The sequence below is a fragment of the Trachurus japonicus genome, chromosome 14 (assembly GCF_045865225.1).
Source record: "Trachurus japonicus isolate A0001 chromosome 14, Traja_1.0".
NCBI classification, from domain to species: Eukaryota; Metazoa; Chordata; class Actinopteri; order Carangiformes; family Carangidae; genus Trachurus; species Trachurus japonicus.
Genome location: NC_140920.1, coordinates 534,192 through 551,138, shown reverse-complemented (window position 1 = coordinate 551,138; position 16,947 = coordinate 534,192). Strand labels below are relative to the sequence as shown.

At 43.1% G+C, this 16,947-nt stretch overlaps 1 protein-coding gene across 1 annotated transcript; it reads left to right on the top strand.

Annotated features, from left to right (window-relative positions):
• The first annotated feature begins 10,190 nt into the window (after positions 1–10,190).
• Positions 10,191–11,899, top strand: LOC146973977 (tripartite motif-containing protein 16-like). Its single transcript, XM_085796758.1, has one exon. The coding sequence runs from the start codon at positions 10,191–10,193 to the stop codon at positions 11,838–11,840; it is 1,650 nt and encodes a 549-aa protein (XP_085652884.1). The 3' UTR covers positions 11,841–11,899.
• The last annotated feature ends 5,048 nt before the right edge of the window (positions 11,900–16,947 follow it).

The window sequence follows — 16,947 nt, the reverse complement described above, 5'->3', positions numbered from 1 at the left end:
ACATTTATAATAATAATAATGTATATATATATATATATATATGTATAATAATAATTTTAAAAAAAAGAATTGAAGAAAAGAATTATAAATCATTTATCCAAAATCACATTATCAGCATGAGCACAGACATAAAGCAGTTAGAAAAATATGTATTTTAATCTAGTGATGTACAATTCATATTCTCAAAATGCGATATAAGAGGTTGCCAGTGTTCAGAGGATTTATCGGTGGATCCCCAAAGTGTAAATTTGACCTTCAATCTCCAGCTTCAAAAATGTCTTCAGCTCTTTCTGACTGAAACACATTTACACACGTTAAGAATCCTTCTCTCTCTCTGTCTCTGTCTCATCTTCGTCTTAATGAACTTTGTGTTTTCCTCGGTGTTTAACTATTCACCACAGGAGAGAGAGACGTGCTGCTGCACATCCGCTTCCTATTAAAACCCCCCTGGAGCCGCGGATGTAGATTCAGACTCTAATCAAACAGGAGAAGTCTCCACAGACGCTGCGAGCTGAGCTGTTCCCGCTTCACACTGCAAAAACTCTAAATCTTTACAAGAATATTTGTCTCATTTCTAGTCAAAACTAATCTCTTTCCACTTAAAATAAGACTCATCACCTAAAAATGAACTTGTTTTTAGATCATTTAGTTTAGTAAAAAGAGCAGGTAGAGGCTAGACAGGCAGACATGTCTTAAAGAAGGGAGGCACCTGTTGAGTTACACACATTTCCTTATATTGAAAGCCTTGTCGGAATGGTGGGACGTTTGCATGTTGGAATAGCAGTATGCAAAAACTCAAAATCTTTCCAAGAATATTTGTCTTATTTCTTGTCAAAATGTCTCATTTCTAGTCAAAACTAAACTCTTTCCACTTAAAATAAAACTCATCACCTAAAAATGAACTTGTTTTTAGATCATTTTCACTTGTTTCAAACAAATTTTCGCTTGAAATAAGTAGAAAAATCTGCCAGTGAAAGTGAAAGTTTTTTGTGTTTGTAATAAGAAAGAAAAACTTGCTCCACTATCAGATTTTTCTACTTATTTCAAGTGAAAATCTGCTTGAAAGAAGTAAAAAGTGTCTAAAAACAAGCTGCTTTTTAATGTGATGAGACTGATTTTATGTATAATGAGATTAGTTTTGACTAGAAATGACATTTTGACTAGAAATAAATAGACAAGAGTTTTTGCAGTGCAGCTGTGAGCAGAATCCTGACGAGGAGCTGAATCCACGAAGCCTCAGCCGGTCTGTCAGCGTGAAGAGACGGAGGAGCAGTGATGATTAAACACTGAGTCTACTGGAAGGTCTCAGAGTCACAACACCAACTTTTACTCTGCAGAGGAGAAATGATCATTTCCATGACAACGCCGTCTTATAAAAATAATCACCTGTCTCCTGCTGCAGCATCTGACTGTAAAGTTCACTACTGTTCACCGCTACAGACGCAGTGTGAGGGAGTGTTGTTATATAGAAGATGTAAAAGCTGCAGGAATCATTTCAGCTTTAAAGAGGAACTCATATCAGCTCCACGTTTCCCTGAAGCCTGCCACACACATAAAGATTTTATAAATCTCAACCGATTTATTATCTGTGAGAGACCCCACACATGAAGATAAAAAATCTGTGATTGAACAGTTTTGATCGTATTGTGTGTGGTGTGCTGTGATATTCCAAACACAGCTCACCACACACATGAAGATTTTTCAGAATCTTGACCCTCTGGTCAGAAAACAATCCGGCATCAGCAGCGATACCAGGGGTGTCGTTGTAGCTACTCTTTCGGGTCTATTTCCGGAATGGACAATGAGAGCAACACCATTTTTTTTTTTAATGAAAGCGGGACACTTCAGCCTTTACAACGATCCCACCTGTGTGTGTCTGTGTGTCTGTGGCTCCGGACACCGAGCAGTCAAGCGGCTGTCCAATAGGGAGCCGTACGCTGTCACATGACGGGCTGTGAGCGGCGGTCACATGATCGTTTAAACATGGCTGCTGTATTGCTGGCTGTTGCCGGCTACGAGCGCTACTGTCTTTGCTATCGGCTTCAGGAAACCTCCTGTGTGTGTGAATGTCTGTGTGAACCTCATGTAACACCAGGGCTGCACCGTGGCTCTGTGGGGTTGCCGGTGTTGTGTGGAGAAGTGGCTTGTTGCCGCGAGCAGCAGCATGCAGAGCTCGGTGAGCAGGCGCTTCTCCGCACAACACCGGCTCTCCACACACAAGATGACTTTTGATTGAAACGGCCACCGAAGTCGGCCCCGATAATCGTAAATATTGAACATGTTTAATACTTACGATTATCGGCGCCGAACGTTTTCCGAGCCGATTGTCGGGGGAATTTTGACTCTTAACACACCACACACTACAAGAGAATCTTATAAGATAATTTAAGACTTAGGATAATCGGGCGATTTTTGTCTTTGGTCGGAAGGGGGAAATCGTGGCAAAATCAGCCCGATTATCTTTATGTGTGTGGCAGGCTTTAGCTCCGGCTCCAGAGTCCTGGACAGCTACTTACAGGTTTCTCAATTGCCAAACACTAAACCTTGTTGTCTGAACCAAATACTCAGCGCCCTGAACCCATTTATTGAACTGGTCCGTGTTTGGTTTTGAGCAGTTTTATCTGTTTTGAGGGAACAGTTTGGTTTTGCAGGAAGAGTCAGAGGTTTTGTTTTTACAATTTAGAGAAAAGGAGGGACAGTTTCAAGAAATGTGTCTTAGCAATTGAGGAAAAACTGTAATATGAGCAGCTCAGCAGTTCATTTCATTTCATTTATTTGTATTTATTCATGAACATACAATATGTAAATACACCAGATTTAGCTCTAAAGCTAATTTCCATCTGCAGTCCCGCGGTTCATAATACTAAAACAACATTAGACAAGCATAAAGCAAAGCACAACATGGTACAAATACCATATGTCACAATATATACAATATATCACACAGTAGTTCACCTCCATAATAATAAGATTCAGTGATGTTCTCGTCAGTTCTTCATAATACACCAATAAAAACACTTCACTTGAGGCGGGAGAACAAGATGAGCTGATCCGTCATCGTTAACCGGAGCTGGAGGAACGTGTGACGTGAACACACGACTTTGAGCTGAGGAGCTGAAGGACGTTCACAGCTGGGAGGAAGGACAAGGACCCAGATGTGTTAGAAGATGTTGGAATGAAGAACTACAGAAGGAAAGATCAGGAGAAATGTTCCTCATGATAAAGTATGAAATGAAAACTAGTGATGTTCGATACCACAAATGTCCTTTCTTTTTATTATTATTTTTATTATAACCTTTATTTAACCAGGTTTGTCCCATTGAGATCCAAGATCTCTTTTGCAAGAGAGACCTGGCCAAGAATGACAGCAGAGTTTCAACACATAGTCACATTAATTAAAAACATAAAACAAACAAACAAAACAAAAAACAAAATTGAATTAAAAAAAAAAAATAGCTAAAATAATTTACAAGATTAGTCAAACATTTGCACTCAATTAAAACATTTGCACTCCTGATCCGATACTGAGTAAAATTCTGGCTGGTATCGGCGATACCGATCCCATACCGATACTTTGTGCAAATGCACCTAATGTGCCTGGTAGAAATAATAAAATAAAAGAAAGTAGTGTATTTCAAGTCATAGCTTCCTAAGGATGCAAGACTTCAGACTAACGTATTTATTTTAAACTCTGAACTATATTGAGGTAGTGGCCTGGTTTAGAATACAGCCGAAAATAGTGTTTGAAACACTAAAAAAAGAACATAAGTAAAATAATAAAACCATTAATTAAATAACAAAATGATAAACAAACATTTAATTTTTTAATTCATTCATTTATAATATTATTTTATAATTTTCCCACAGATATTACAGACTTCGTCTTCACTGTTTGTGGCACTGAAATAGCTCCACACATGACTCCTTTCCGCTCCGCCATCGACTCTACACAGACTGACTTTGCCGCTGTGCTTACGCGTTACGCACTTACCCAGGCGGAAGAAAAAGTAGTTCCCACCAACCGCGTGTCATTTAGGCAAGATCTGAATAGTTTAGTTACTTTCCACTGTGTTCCTGTTAATGATATGCATAACCACAAATGACTGAAGTGTCAAAAGTATCGATATTTTCATTTGAGAATCGATTCTAGAGCATATACAGACCTGGTATCGGAAGTATCGATATTTCAGTATCGATCTGCACATCACTAAGACAAACAACATGAGTCACATGACAGATCCACCTGAGCTGCAGCTGCAGGTTTCTCTTTCTCTTTCTGTTCTGGTGCTAAACAAACGGCTGCTCCCTGATAGAAACAGAGGCCACGGCTCTGCAACACACAGCACAGCATCTTCTCCTGCTTCTGGTTCACTTCTTAGTTTAGTTTTATTCATTTTTATGTCCATAGAGAGGGTCATAAATGGTTTATTAAAAACCCTTAATGGACTTATACAAAATACCTCCCTGAAAAATAGGGTAAAAGATTAGAAAGCAGCAATACAAGTGCCTAGAGTCAAAATAAAATGAAGAGTTTGTATATGTGTGAAATGATTGTGTATGAGTCTGTCTCCATCTGCACACTGCAAAAACTAAAAGTCTTTCCAAGAATATTTGTTGTATTTCTTGTCAAAATGTCTCATTTCTAGTCAAAACTAAACTCTTTTCTATTAAAATAAGACTCATCACCTAAAAATTAACTTGTTTTTAGATCATTTTCATTTGTTTCAAACACATTTTCACTTGAAATAAGTAGAAAAATCTGCCAGTGAAAGCAAGTTTTTTGTGTTTGTAATAAGAAAGAAAAACTTGCTCCACTATCAGATTTTTAGATTTATTATTAAGTGAAAATCAGCTTGAAAGAAGTAAAAAGTGTCTAAAAACAAGCTGCTTTTTAATGTGATTAGTCCTATTTTAATTATAATGAGATTAGTTTTGACTAGAAATGACATTCTGACTAGAAATAAGACAAATATTCTTAGTAAGATGTTGAGTTTTTGCAGTGCAGCGCTAACGTGTCTCTGGTTCAAACGCATGTTAATGAGGTGGAGATGTAAAGAAACCTGGTGTCTGTGGTTAATGTACAGTACAGTCAGCATATACCATATAAACTGGAACAGCATTAGTTAATGCTATGGGATGTGGAAAAGTGGAGGAGGAGGAGGAGGAAGAGGAGGAGGAGGAGGAGGAGGAGTGATGAAGAGCACAGAGTGAGAGCATCCTTCATCTGCAGTGACAGCGTTCAGCAGCTCTCTCCCTCTCTCCAGTTTAACACCTCCACATATTGAACAGTCGCTTCATCCAACAGTCGATCAGCATGTTGATCAGTCGACGTGTCTGTCAATCAAGGAAACGTGTTCAACAGCCTGGAAACACAGGAAACACAGGAACTACAGGAACTACAGGAACTACAGGAACTAGTCTGGATGAAGTGTTTCCTGTTTCTATTTCATTTCTCCTTTATTTATTCAGGGAAGGTCAATTGAGAGCGAGCTCTCTTTTTCAATGACGCCCTGATTACAAAAACACAATTATACAGTATACAAGGTCATGATTCACAATTACATACAGGTTGAAAAACATTCGATAGTAAGTTTTTAAAACCATCTAAGGAAATAAGATGATCCAGTTTCAGACAGTTTTGTAGGTTATTCCACTTTTGGGTTAGCATAAAACTGAAAGGCAGTCTTCTTCCCCAATTCTGTCCTGATACCTGGAATTTGTAAAACCAAGGTGTCCTGTGAACGAGTGTGTAAATTACAGATTCTAAGTGAGATTAAGCCAGTAAGATAAACAGGTAAAATTAAGTAAGGTAAAATATTCTTCTACAACCAGAGAAACAATCGACTGGATCGTTTATATTTCAGAAACAAACACGTTTCTAAGAATAAGAGAGAGTGTTGGTCATTTGGAGGAGTTTCCCTCAGGGCAGCGGAGAAGCTGAGCAGAAGGACAGGGCAAGATGAACTGTGTGTGTGTGTGTGTGTGTGTGTGTGTGTGTGTGTGTCTGCAGGGCCTTCCAGTGTGTAGGACCCAACAATCTGTCTCTGCAGTCTGCCTCGACTGAATCACATCTCATGGTGAAAACCTCCGCTCTTATTCTGTAAAATGGAGACGATTAAGTGTCACAGCGTTGTTCTCTCTCCTCCTTCTTCTCCTCCTCCTCCTCCTCCTCCTCTTCCTCCTCCTCCTCCTTCTCCTCCTTCTGATGTTTCTCTATCACACATGTTTGGACTTTCAGGACCATTTCCTCAACCCACCTCTTTTTAAATCTCCTTTTTCCTCCTCGTCCACTGATGCACTGCAAAGACTCAAAATCTTACCAAGAATATTTGTCATATTTCTAATCAAAACTAATCTCATTCTACCTAAAATAAGTATATTTATACATAAACATACATAGTTATACATAAAAAGGTAGCTTGTTTTTATACACTCTTTACTTATTTCAAGCAGATTTTCACTTGAAATAAGTAGAAAAATCTGATAGTGGAGCAAGTTTTTCTTTCTTATAAGCACAAAAAACTTGCTTTCGCTGGCAGATTTTTCTACTTATTTCAAGTGAAAATTAGTTTGAAACAAGTGAAAATGATCTAAAAACAAGTAAATTTTTAGGTGATGATGAGTCTTATTTAAAGTGGAAAGAGATTAGTTTTGACTTAGACAAGAAATAAGACAAATATTCTTGGAAAGATTTTGAGTTTTTGCATACTGCTATTCCAACATGCAAACGTCCCACCATTCCGACAAGGCTTTCAATATAAGGGAATATGCGTTACTCAACAGGCTCCTCCCTTCTTTAAGACATGCTGATAGAGGAATACCCACATGGTTGTGTAATTACGCAGCAGAGCGCAGACAGGGACTAGTCTGCCTGTCTAGCCTCTACCTGCTCTTTTTACTAAACTTAACCAACTCCTTTCTTCATTGCCTAAACCCAACCAGTGCAAAATCTTTTCAGGGAAAAACAATACGCTATTAAAGGAATTGTTGGACAGGCAGGAAAGGCAAGGCAAGGCAATTTTATTTGTATAGCCCGTTTTTACCAACAGTTTGTCTCAAAGGGCTTCACATGGCATCGTAACAACATCATCTGTCCTTAGACCCTCAGGATGTTTAAAAAAAGAAAAAAATACCATCATTCAGACCGTAGGAGGCAAAAATTGTTGGAATGATGGGACGTTTCATAGAAAATTAAGTGTTGCCATTTAGACAATTGGAGGCCTATGTTGGACTGGTGGGATGTCGGAATGGCGGTTGCCCCCCGATGGAATTTCTGGCCTGTCTTTTTAGTTCAGTGTGTTTCAGAGTGTGTGTGTAATGTAGCTATGTGTCATTAGCTCAGCAGATGAGCCAGGATGTTTATCATATGGATGAGGAGGAGACTTGGCTGTTGTCCATCAGAGCGTCAGGGGAGTGGATGTGATAAATGTTTATGTGTGAAAGTCTTGCTGCAGTGCCAACAACAGTCTCAGCTTAGAGAGACAGAGAGGAAATCAGTGTTAGTGGATGTTACTGTAGCTACATGATGGTGGTGTTGACACATCAGTGTGACTCAGAGTTTAAACAGACGGACGGTCAATCCTCCAGATGCTAGAGTAGAGGTGATGACACTTCTGATGCTTCTGCAGGGCAGATTGGAGGCTACACCATGCTACGCTACGCTACGCTACACTACACCATGCTACGCTACGCTATGCTACACTACACCATGCTACGCTATGCTACACTACACCATGCTACACGATACACTTAACTACACTACACCATACACTATGCTACACCACACTACACTATACACTTAACTACACTACACTACACCACGCTACCCTAAACCACACTACGCTACACTACACTACACTACACTACGCTATACACTTAACTACACTACACTACACCACGCTACCCTAAACCACACTACGCTACACTACACTACACTACACTACGCTATACACTTAACTACACTACACTACACCACGCTACCCTAAACCACACTACGCTACACTACACTACACTACACTACGCTATACACTTAACTACACTACACTACACCACGCTACCCTAAACCACACTACGCTACACTAGGCTACGCTACACTACACTACACTACGCTATACGCTTAACTAGCCTACACTACACTACACCACACTAGGAAAGGCAATTTTATTTACACTACACCACGCCACGCTACATCACACTACACTATGCTACGCCAAACTACACTATACACTTAACTACACTACACTAGCTACACTACACTACCCTAAACCACACTACGCTACACTAGGCTACGCTACACTACAATACACTACGCTATACACTTAACTACACTACACTACACCACACTAGGAAAGGCAATTTTATTTTATTTTATACACCACACTACACCACACTACACCACGCCACGCTACATCACACTACACTATGCCACACAACACTACACTACGCTACGCCACGCCATGCTACACTACACCTCACTACACTACGCTAGGGGAGAGTGGGGTAAGATGAGCCAGTGGGTAAGTTGACCCACCCCTTGTTTCTAGGAAACTATAAGAAAAAGTTAGCATGTGACCAAATATTAGGGAGGCAGGCATCATTTCATGGAGTCTGTGAAGATTAGAACCACGTGAGTAAAGTGGTTTAACATTTATGACCAAAAAATCATTTTTCACTCTCGAGAGTGAATTTTGTTGATCATAAGTTTCATGAGAATTGTGTTTAGACCAAAAGAGATGATTGCAAATTTGTTTTATACATGGGTTGTGGTATCTATGAGCTACAACATGAGGTAGTAAACCTAGCATGAAACTGCACCATTTTAGCTGTGAGAGCAATAAACCCAAGCTAAGGTAGCTGTGGGGTAAGTTGAGCCACCTATCCTATACACTTAATGAATGTGTTTTGGCTGTATATGTCCAAATGATTAAATCAAGATTCTGTATGTTTGTGATTACAGTAACTATGTTCCTATAAACAGGAAAAGTTGTTTATAGTGAGGCCAAACTTTACTTTCAAAGAAAAATCTCTGGGATTCTTCCCAAGATGCCACGTAATTGCAAAACTCCCCAAATCTCAGTGAGTTGGTGGCTCAGCAGGAAGTCCCTGCAGTTTGTGTTCACCTGTAACCTGGACAGATGAAATATTAAGTAAATGGGGAGGTAGGAGATGGATGGAAGGAAAGAGGGGGGGGGTTGATCAATTTACCCCACTCCTATGGTCAATTTACCCCAAGTTGAGTTACAAGACCACTTTTTTTGAACATGCTATATTTTAAAAACAGTTATATTTACACTTATTCTGTTAATTTGTAGGGATCAAAACATCCTGAAATATATGCAGATGTGTTAGTTAGCAACACAACTATAATTGTCTTTATGTAGTGATCCTGAATACAAAAAGTGGCTCAACTTACCCCACTCTCCCCTACGCCACGCCATGCTACGTTATGCCACCCTACACTACGCTACGCCATGCTACGCCTCACTACACTACACTACGCTACGCCATGCCATGCTACACTACGCTATGTCTCAATACACTATACTACACTACGCCATGCCATGCTACGCCTCACTACACTACGCTACACCACGTCATGCTACACTACGTCATGCTACACTACGCGTCACTACGCTACGCCACGCCACAAGTGTAGTGTAGTCAATAAAGCTGATGTTCTTGTTGTCTTCCTATTTTGTCTCTTGTTGCTCAGAATTTCCTAAATTTGTCCAAAATGGCTCCGACCACTGCTGCAAAGCTGCTTCAATCTGATGATGTGATTTGTTTCCTGTTTGCTGCTCCTCACCTGTTTTATTTAGGCTACTTCTATTTACTGACATCACGTCTGAGTTCAGGCTTCATTAAAGACTTTTAAAAACTTTGACTTGGTTTCCTGTCTGATCCCTGAGTCTGAGTCAATCACCAGCTGCTTTATGACAGTTACAGGCTCCATGTGTAGAGACGATATTCTAACTCACTGCTCCTGTTTTTACTGTCACTTTATTGTGGTACTTTGACCTGAGTAATAAATTGAATTGTTTTCATGTGAGAGCATGTTTATGAATGTCAATAAATGAACCTTGAACCTCATAACTGGAAACAGGTGACGTGTCAGAGCTGATGTGGCTCAGAGAACAACTTGGTAATCCAGAGTGAAACGTCTTGACTTTGGAGACGGTCGTAGAGGAGAAATGGCGAAGCGAAAAATGAATCTGGATGAAGACAAACTGAGCTGTTCGATCTGTCTGGATCTTCTAAAGGAGCCGGTGACTATTCCCTGTGGTCACAGCTACTGTATGAGCTGTATTAAAAACCACTGGGGTGAAGATGATCAGAAGAAGACATGCAGCTGTCCTCAGTGCAGACAGAGCTTCACACCGAGGCCAGCCCTGGTGAAAAACACCCTGGTAGCAGAGTTAGTGGAGGAAGTGAAGAAGGTCGGACTGAAAGCTGCTTCAGCTGATCACTCCTACGCTGGACCAGGAGACGTGGCCTGTGACTTCTGCACTGAGAAGAAGCTGAAAGCCGTCAAGTCCTGTCTGGTGTGTACGGCCTCTTACTGTGAGCAGCACCTTCAGCCTCACTACGACGTAGCTCCACTGAAGAAACACACGCTGGTCCAAGCCTCTTCTAAACTTCTGGAGAACATCTGCCCTCGCCATAACGAGGTGATAAAGATCTTCTGCCGCACCGATCAGCAGTGTATCTGTTCTCTCTGCTCCATGGATGAACACAAAGGCCACGACACAGTCTCAGCTGTAGCAGAAAGGGCTGAGAAACAGAAGGAGCTCGGGCTGAGTCGTCAAAAGATCCAACAGAGAATCCAGGACAGAGAGAAAGATGTGAAGGTGCTTCAACAGGAGGCGGAGGCCATCAACCTCTCTGCTGATGAAGCTGTTAGTAACAGTGAGAAGACCTTCACCCACTTGATCCAACTCATTGAGAAGAGAAGGTCTGAGGTGAAGCAGCAGATCAGATCTCAACAGGAAACTGAAGTGAGTCGAGTCAAAGAGCTGGAGGAGAAGCTGCAGCAGGAGATCACTGAGCTGAGGAGGAAAGACTCTGGTCTGGAGCAGCTGTCGATCACAGAGGACCACCTCCACTTCCTAAACAACTACCCCTCTCTGCCTCATCTGGGTGAAGCAACACAGTTACCCACCATCAAGCGACCAGATTTTGAGGAAGTGACAGCAGCAGTGTCAGAGGCCAGAGATAAACTGCAGACTGTTCTCAATGAGGAGTGTGTTTTCATATTGAAGGTTTTACCGCTGCAGAGAGAACCTCAGACCAGAGCTGAGTTCTGGAGATTTTCAAAACAAATCATTTTGGATTCAAACACAGCACACACACGTTTGTTACTGAGTGACAGGAACAGAAAAGTAACTTACATGCGTAAGGACCAGCCATATCCAAGTCATCCAGACAGATTCACTTACTGGGAGCAGGTCCTGAGTCCAGAGGGTCTGACAGGACGTTGTTACTGGGAGGTTGAGTGGAGCGGTATCGTTTCTATAGCAGTTTCCTACAATAACATCCAGAGAACAGGGACAGGGCTTGAATGTAGATTTGGGTTCAATGACAAATCCTGGTCATTAGACTGCTACGGTGGTGGTTATAAATTCAGACATAACAGTAATCTTACCCCCATCTCAGGTCCTCGGTCCTCCAGAATAGGAGTGTACCTGGATCACAGGGCAGGTATTCTGTCTTTCTACAGCGTCACTGAAACCATGACTCTGATCCACAGAGTCCAGACCACCTTCACTCAGCCTCTACATCCTGGACTCTGGGTTTATACAGGTTCTCCTGGAAGCACAGCTGAGTTGTGTGAGCTCCAGTAAACAGGAGTGTTTAGTGTGGTTCATCATGATGCTGCAGTCGACTGTGTGTGTAGGTTTGTCTGCACTGATCCAGTCTGAGCTGGAGGAGCTTCTCTGCTGTGATGTCTTTACTCCATTTGCTCCAAGAAGGACGTTGTGTGATTGCTGACCGGCTACAGCAAAGTTTTATAACCCCCTCCTCCACCCAACTTTCTTTTCTGGAGAAAAGTCTGGTGAGTGAGACTAGCACTGACCTGGAATCAGCAGGTACAGTTGTTTCAAAGAAAACAATAAGTAATGCACTCAACCGCCATGGCCTCCATGTCTTGCATGGCATCAATCAGGACTAAACCAGCTGATATTACTTTGCACTGATAGGAGACAGGATTACATTCTAAATACTGACAAACTCCTGCTGCTTTCTTGGCTTTCCATACCTTTTTGCCCCTCCTTTTCTCCATGTGTTCAATACTTATTCCCTGTGTCATTTCACTTTATTACACATAACTTAATTTATGGACATTAATGTTCGGATTTCTTTGTATGTGTGCATTACTTGGGTTGATGCCGACATCTGGTGAAAATTTCATGTCAATAGCTCTATTAGAAATATATTTTCTGAGTAAAATGTTGACGTGTTCAATACTTATTTTCCCCGCTATATATATATATATATATAAACTATAATAATCTATAGATTATCCACGTTGTCAATGAAAAAATATAAGTTTGTAAAATTAAAAAATATGATCTTTTAAAGTGTGTATAAATCATTTAACAGGTTCATGTGGATTATATTATGGATGTGGAACATATCAGCATGTGTAAAATGTCTATCAAAGATTATTGATCACATTAATCATCTGCCAGATGTTTGTGTCACTATGAATATGACCTGGATGATCTAATGTTAACTCTGTTGTTGTATGGACCACATAAACTGCTGTTGTAATCATGTTATCTAAATCACTTTACTGTTATTTATGGAGAAATATATAAAACTATAATAATCTAAAGATTATCCACGTTGTCAATGAAAAAATATAGAATATAAGATTGTAAAATTTTAAATTATGATCTTTTAGGGAACAGGTGTCAAAACTTACTGTACAACATTATTCAAATAAATAAATCATTTAACAGGTTCATGTGGATTATATTATGGATGTGGAAAATATCAGCAGTGTTTCCCATTAATTAACGAGTCTGTTTTTTGGGGGGGGTTTTTAAAAAAAAAAAAAAAAAATTTCCTCACGTGTGTCTACGTGCGGTGCGACCGCATGTGAGAGAGGCGACAGTTTGAGAGGCTGACTGGCAGAGATGAGAGCTGGTGAAACGCTATATTGAAAAGATAGATAGATAGATACACAGACAGGGGCGCACGCTAAATGCGCTATATCACGCTAATTGCTCAGCTGCTCTATATCGCTTCAGTTCACGCGAGCATCTCATGTACAGCCAGAAGTCACGTGTCCCCTCCGGGTTTAACCACGGATCCCACCCTACCAAAGAAAATAATACACTCCATCAGTCTGTGTTCATAACATTATATATTTTGCACAGATAACACGTAATCACATAAATTAATCTCAACTTCGTACCTCCACCAGTCTGGTCAGTCAGTCTCAGTCAGGAGAAAGGCACGGCGGCTGTCGCTCGGTCCTGCGGGGGGGGGAGTAAATTACTATGGCATATGGCGTATGGTTGGATTTGGTTAATTTCATTCCAGCGATCGCCGGGCCGTTCGCTTACCGAGGGTCCGAGGGTCGTCCTCCGTCCTACGATGTGACTGAGTGCTTACTGCTGCTGGCTGCTTCTGTGGTCTCGAGTACTCGTGAGTGAAAGTGGAGTGAGCCTTTTCCGGGTTTGCCGGGGAGTGTGTAAACGGTGATAGGCTGTGTAGCTGTGGGCGTATGTATGAATGGCCAGATTTATGAATGAACGTGGGCGTGGCTTGTACAAGGAAAGATCAGGGAGCACCTGGGTCGCTACCCCCCCCCCCCCCTTAGCGAAAGCCGACTAGGGAGGCAGTGGTGTGACTCTGAGCCAAGGTCAGTCAGCGTCCATGCTGTCGTCCCCAGTCTGGTCGAGTTTTCCGTCGTTCCAGGTCCACGGCCTTTTCCGGTCAGGAGACCATTGGTATCGGGGAAACCCAAAAAATCCTCTTCATCCGACTCCTCTTCAAAGATGTCCAACACCCGCTGCCGCTCCTGCTTCTCCAGTTCCTGAGCACTTAAGTAGCAGGGTTTCAAGCGGGCAAGGTGGACAACTTTTAAGTCACCTGTATCCTCCCGCACCACCTGATAGTTCACAGGTCCTACTTGCTGGACCACTCGATATGGGCCATGCCACTTGGGAGCTAGCTTTGCCATGAAAGATTTAGAGGCCTTAGAGATAGGCTGGGCCTTCACCCAGACTGTCATGCTCAGCAAACTCCTGTTCCCGCCGGTTCCTGTCATAGTTGCGCTTCTGGCGATGTCGCGTCGTAGCCAAATTCTTCGAGACAAGATCAGTTAGCTCCTCCAGCTGAGCAACTTTACTGTAGGAAGGGGAGTTTGGGGACAGCTCCTGAGGTTGCAACAGAACTCTGCCAGATATTTGTCCCACTGTTTATGTTGCATGCCAACATAGGAAGCAACAATGGTCTTCAGAGTACGGTTTATTCTCTCAGTGAGGTTTGTCTGGGGATGGTACGCCGACGTCATCTTGTGTCCCACATTCCAGGTCTTACAGACAGCTTTGAAGACCGTTGAGATAAACTGCGGTCCACGATCCGAAAGGAGGAAATCAGGCACGCCCCAACGGGTTAGAATGTCCTTCACCAAGATACGTGAGATGGACTCTGCCGTGGCGGTCTTCAGGGGAAACAACTCCACCCACCGGGAGTAATAGTCCACAAAAACCAACAGATAGACATTTTGATTCGAGCTCCTGGGGAACGGTCCCATCAGGTCCAACCCCAGCATCTCCCAGGGACGATATACTACAGTCTGCTGAAGTTTTCCTGCCCGTTTCTGGTTCTCAGGTTTGTAGATCTGACACACAGTGCAGTTTTGACAATATAGTCGTACATCCGAGCTCAACTTTGGCCAATAAACCAGTTGTTGCATCCTTCTATAGGTCTTGGGTCGCCCCAGATGACCAGAAAGGGGGTCCTGATGGAAGTACTCCAGAAGATGTTTTCGGAAGCTGGCCGGGATGTACAATTGGTACACAGTCTTGTGGGGAAACGTAACTACACGGTAAATAAGGTCGTCCAGAAGGTCAACGCAAGTACTGGAGTTAACGATGACTTTCCCCTCCTCCTCCACCTTCTGATATAATGCTTGACATTCCGGATCGGCCTGTTGGGCCTGCCACACGGCCTCTATGGAGAGGGGAAGCTCCAGCACAGGACCAGATGAACCAGACATCAGGGCTGCACATACAGGCACAGTGGGCCGGTCAGGTGGAGCTCGGGAGAGGGCATCCGGCACTGTGTTGTATTTCCCTCGTCGATATTCAACAGTAAAGGTGAACTCCTGTAACCGCAAAGCCCACCTGATCAGTCGGGAACCTGGCTTGGTGGTCTTGAAAACCCACAGAAGAGCTGCATGGTCCGTCACGACAGAAAAAAGTCGTCCTTCCAGATAGTGCCTCTACCTCTCCAGAGCCCACACCACAGCCAGACACTCCAGCTCCGTGGCAGAATAGTTCCGTTCTGGGGAATTGAGGCTGCGACTGGCAAAGGCAAGGACTTCCTCACTCCCAACACCGGTCCTCTGAGCCAAGATGGCCCCTAGCCCAACCTCGCTGGCGTTGGTGTAGACAATAAAGGGCAGGCTGAAGTCTGGGTGACCAAGAACGGGTGGCACAACTAAACATTCCTTCAGCTCTTCAAACGCAGCCTGACAAGCGGGGGTCCAGTCAAACTTCACTCCTTTCCTCTTCAAAGCGTTAAGAGGCTCCGCGATTGTAGAGAAGTTCGGGAGGAACCGGTGATACCATCCGGCCATCCCCAAAAATCGCTGCAGGGACTTCAAATCAGCGGGAGCTGGGAATTTCCGAACGGCCTCTGTCTTCTCGGGGTCGACCTGGACCCCCTCTGCGGACACTACATGCCCCAGAAACCTGAGAGAAGTCCTGCAAAGCTTGCTCTTCTTCATATTGACTGACAGTCCAGCCTCCCGGAGCTTGTCCAGGACAGCTTGTACATCAAAAAAATGTTGCTCCCATGAACGTGAAAAAATGATAATATCATCTAGGTACACTAGGCAAATCACTCCCTTCAGCTCCCCCAACGCCCGCTCCATTAGCCTCTGGAAGGTGGCCGGGGCATTTTTGAGGCCAAAGGGCATGACACGGAATTGAAACAGACCCAGAGGGCAGACAAAAGCGGTAATTTCACGCACCTTCAGGTCCATTTCAACCTGCCAATACCCACTGTTCAAATCCAGAGACGTGAAAACAACTGCTCCGGACAGACAGTCTAATATTTCCTGAATCGTGGGTAAAGGATAGGCATCGGTGACAATGGGATAGGCATCGGTGACAGTGATCTCATTGATTTTCCTAAAATCCACACAGAATCTGGGTTTACCACCAGTCTTCTTGGGAATCATAATCACAGGAGAGGCCCAGGCAGAGCTAAAGGGTTCAATGACGCCGTCTTTCAGCATGTCCTCGACGAGCTCCTTCATCACTTTCAGCCTTACAGGTGAGACCCTGTAGGCCTTCTGACGGATCGGATGGGAGTTGGTAAGGTATATTTCATGTTTCGGTACGTCCGTCCGGCCCACCTTGGTGGTACACACATCCATACTAGTCCGAAGTAACGATCTTAACTGTGGTTTCAGGTGTTCGTCCAAATGAGAATCCTCAACTGCCCTCCTGGCCAAGTCAGTGTCCTCCAAGGCGTCCAGGGAAGGTGACCACGATGCAGCGGGTGGAGCCTCCACTGAGAAAAAAGCAAGGGAATCATTCGCCCCGCCCTCTGCCAGTTGAGAGAACTCCCCACTGAAGGGATACTTCTTCGCCTCCTCATCCCTAAACCAATACTCGCTGACTGGGTAGACTGAGCTTGTGGTGGAGGGGGTGGGTGGGGTGTTGAGTAGTTAAATTGCTGGCCGTGGGGCTGCGAGTGGTTAAA

Excerpts from the sequence above, each read along its gene's own strand:
- LOC146973977 (XM_085796758.1), top strand. The coding sequence starts at position 10,191 with ATGGCGAAGCGAAAAATGAATCTGGATGAAGACAAACTGAGCTGTTCG.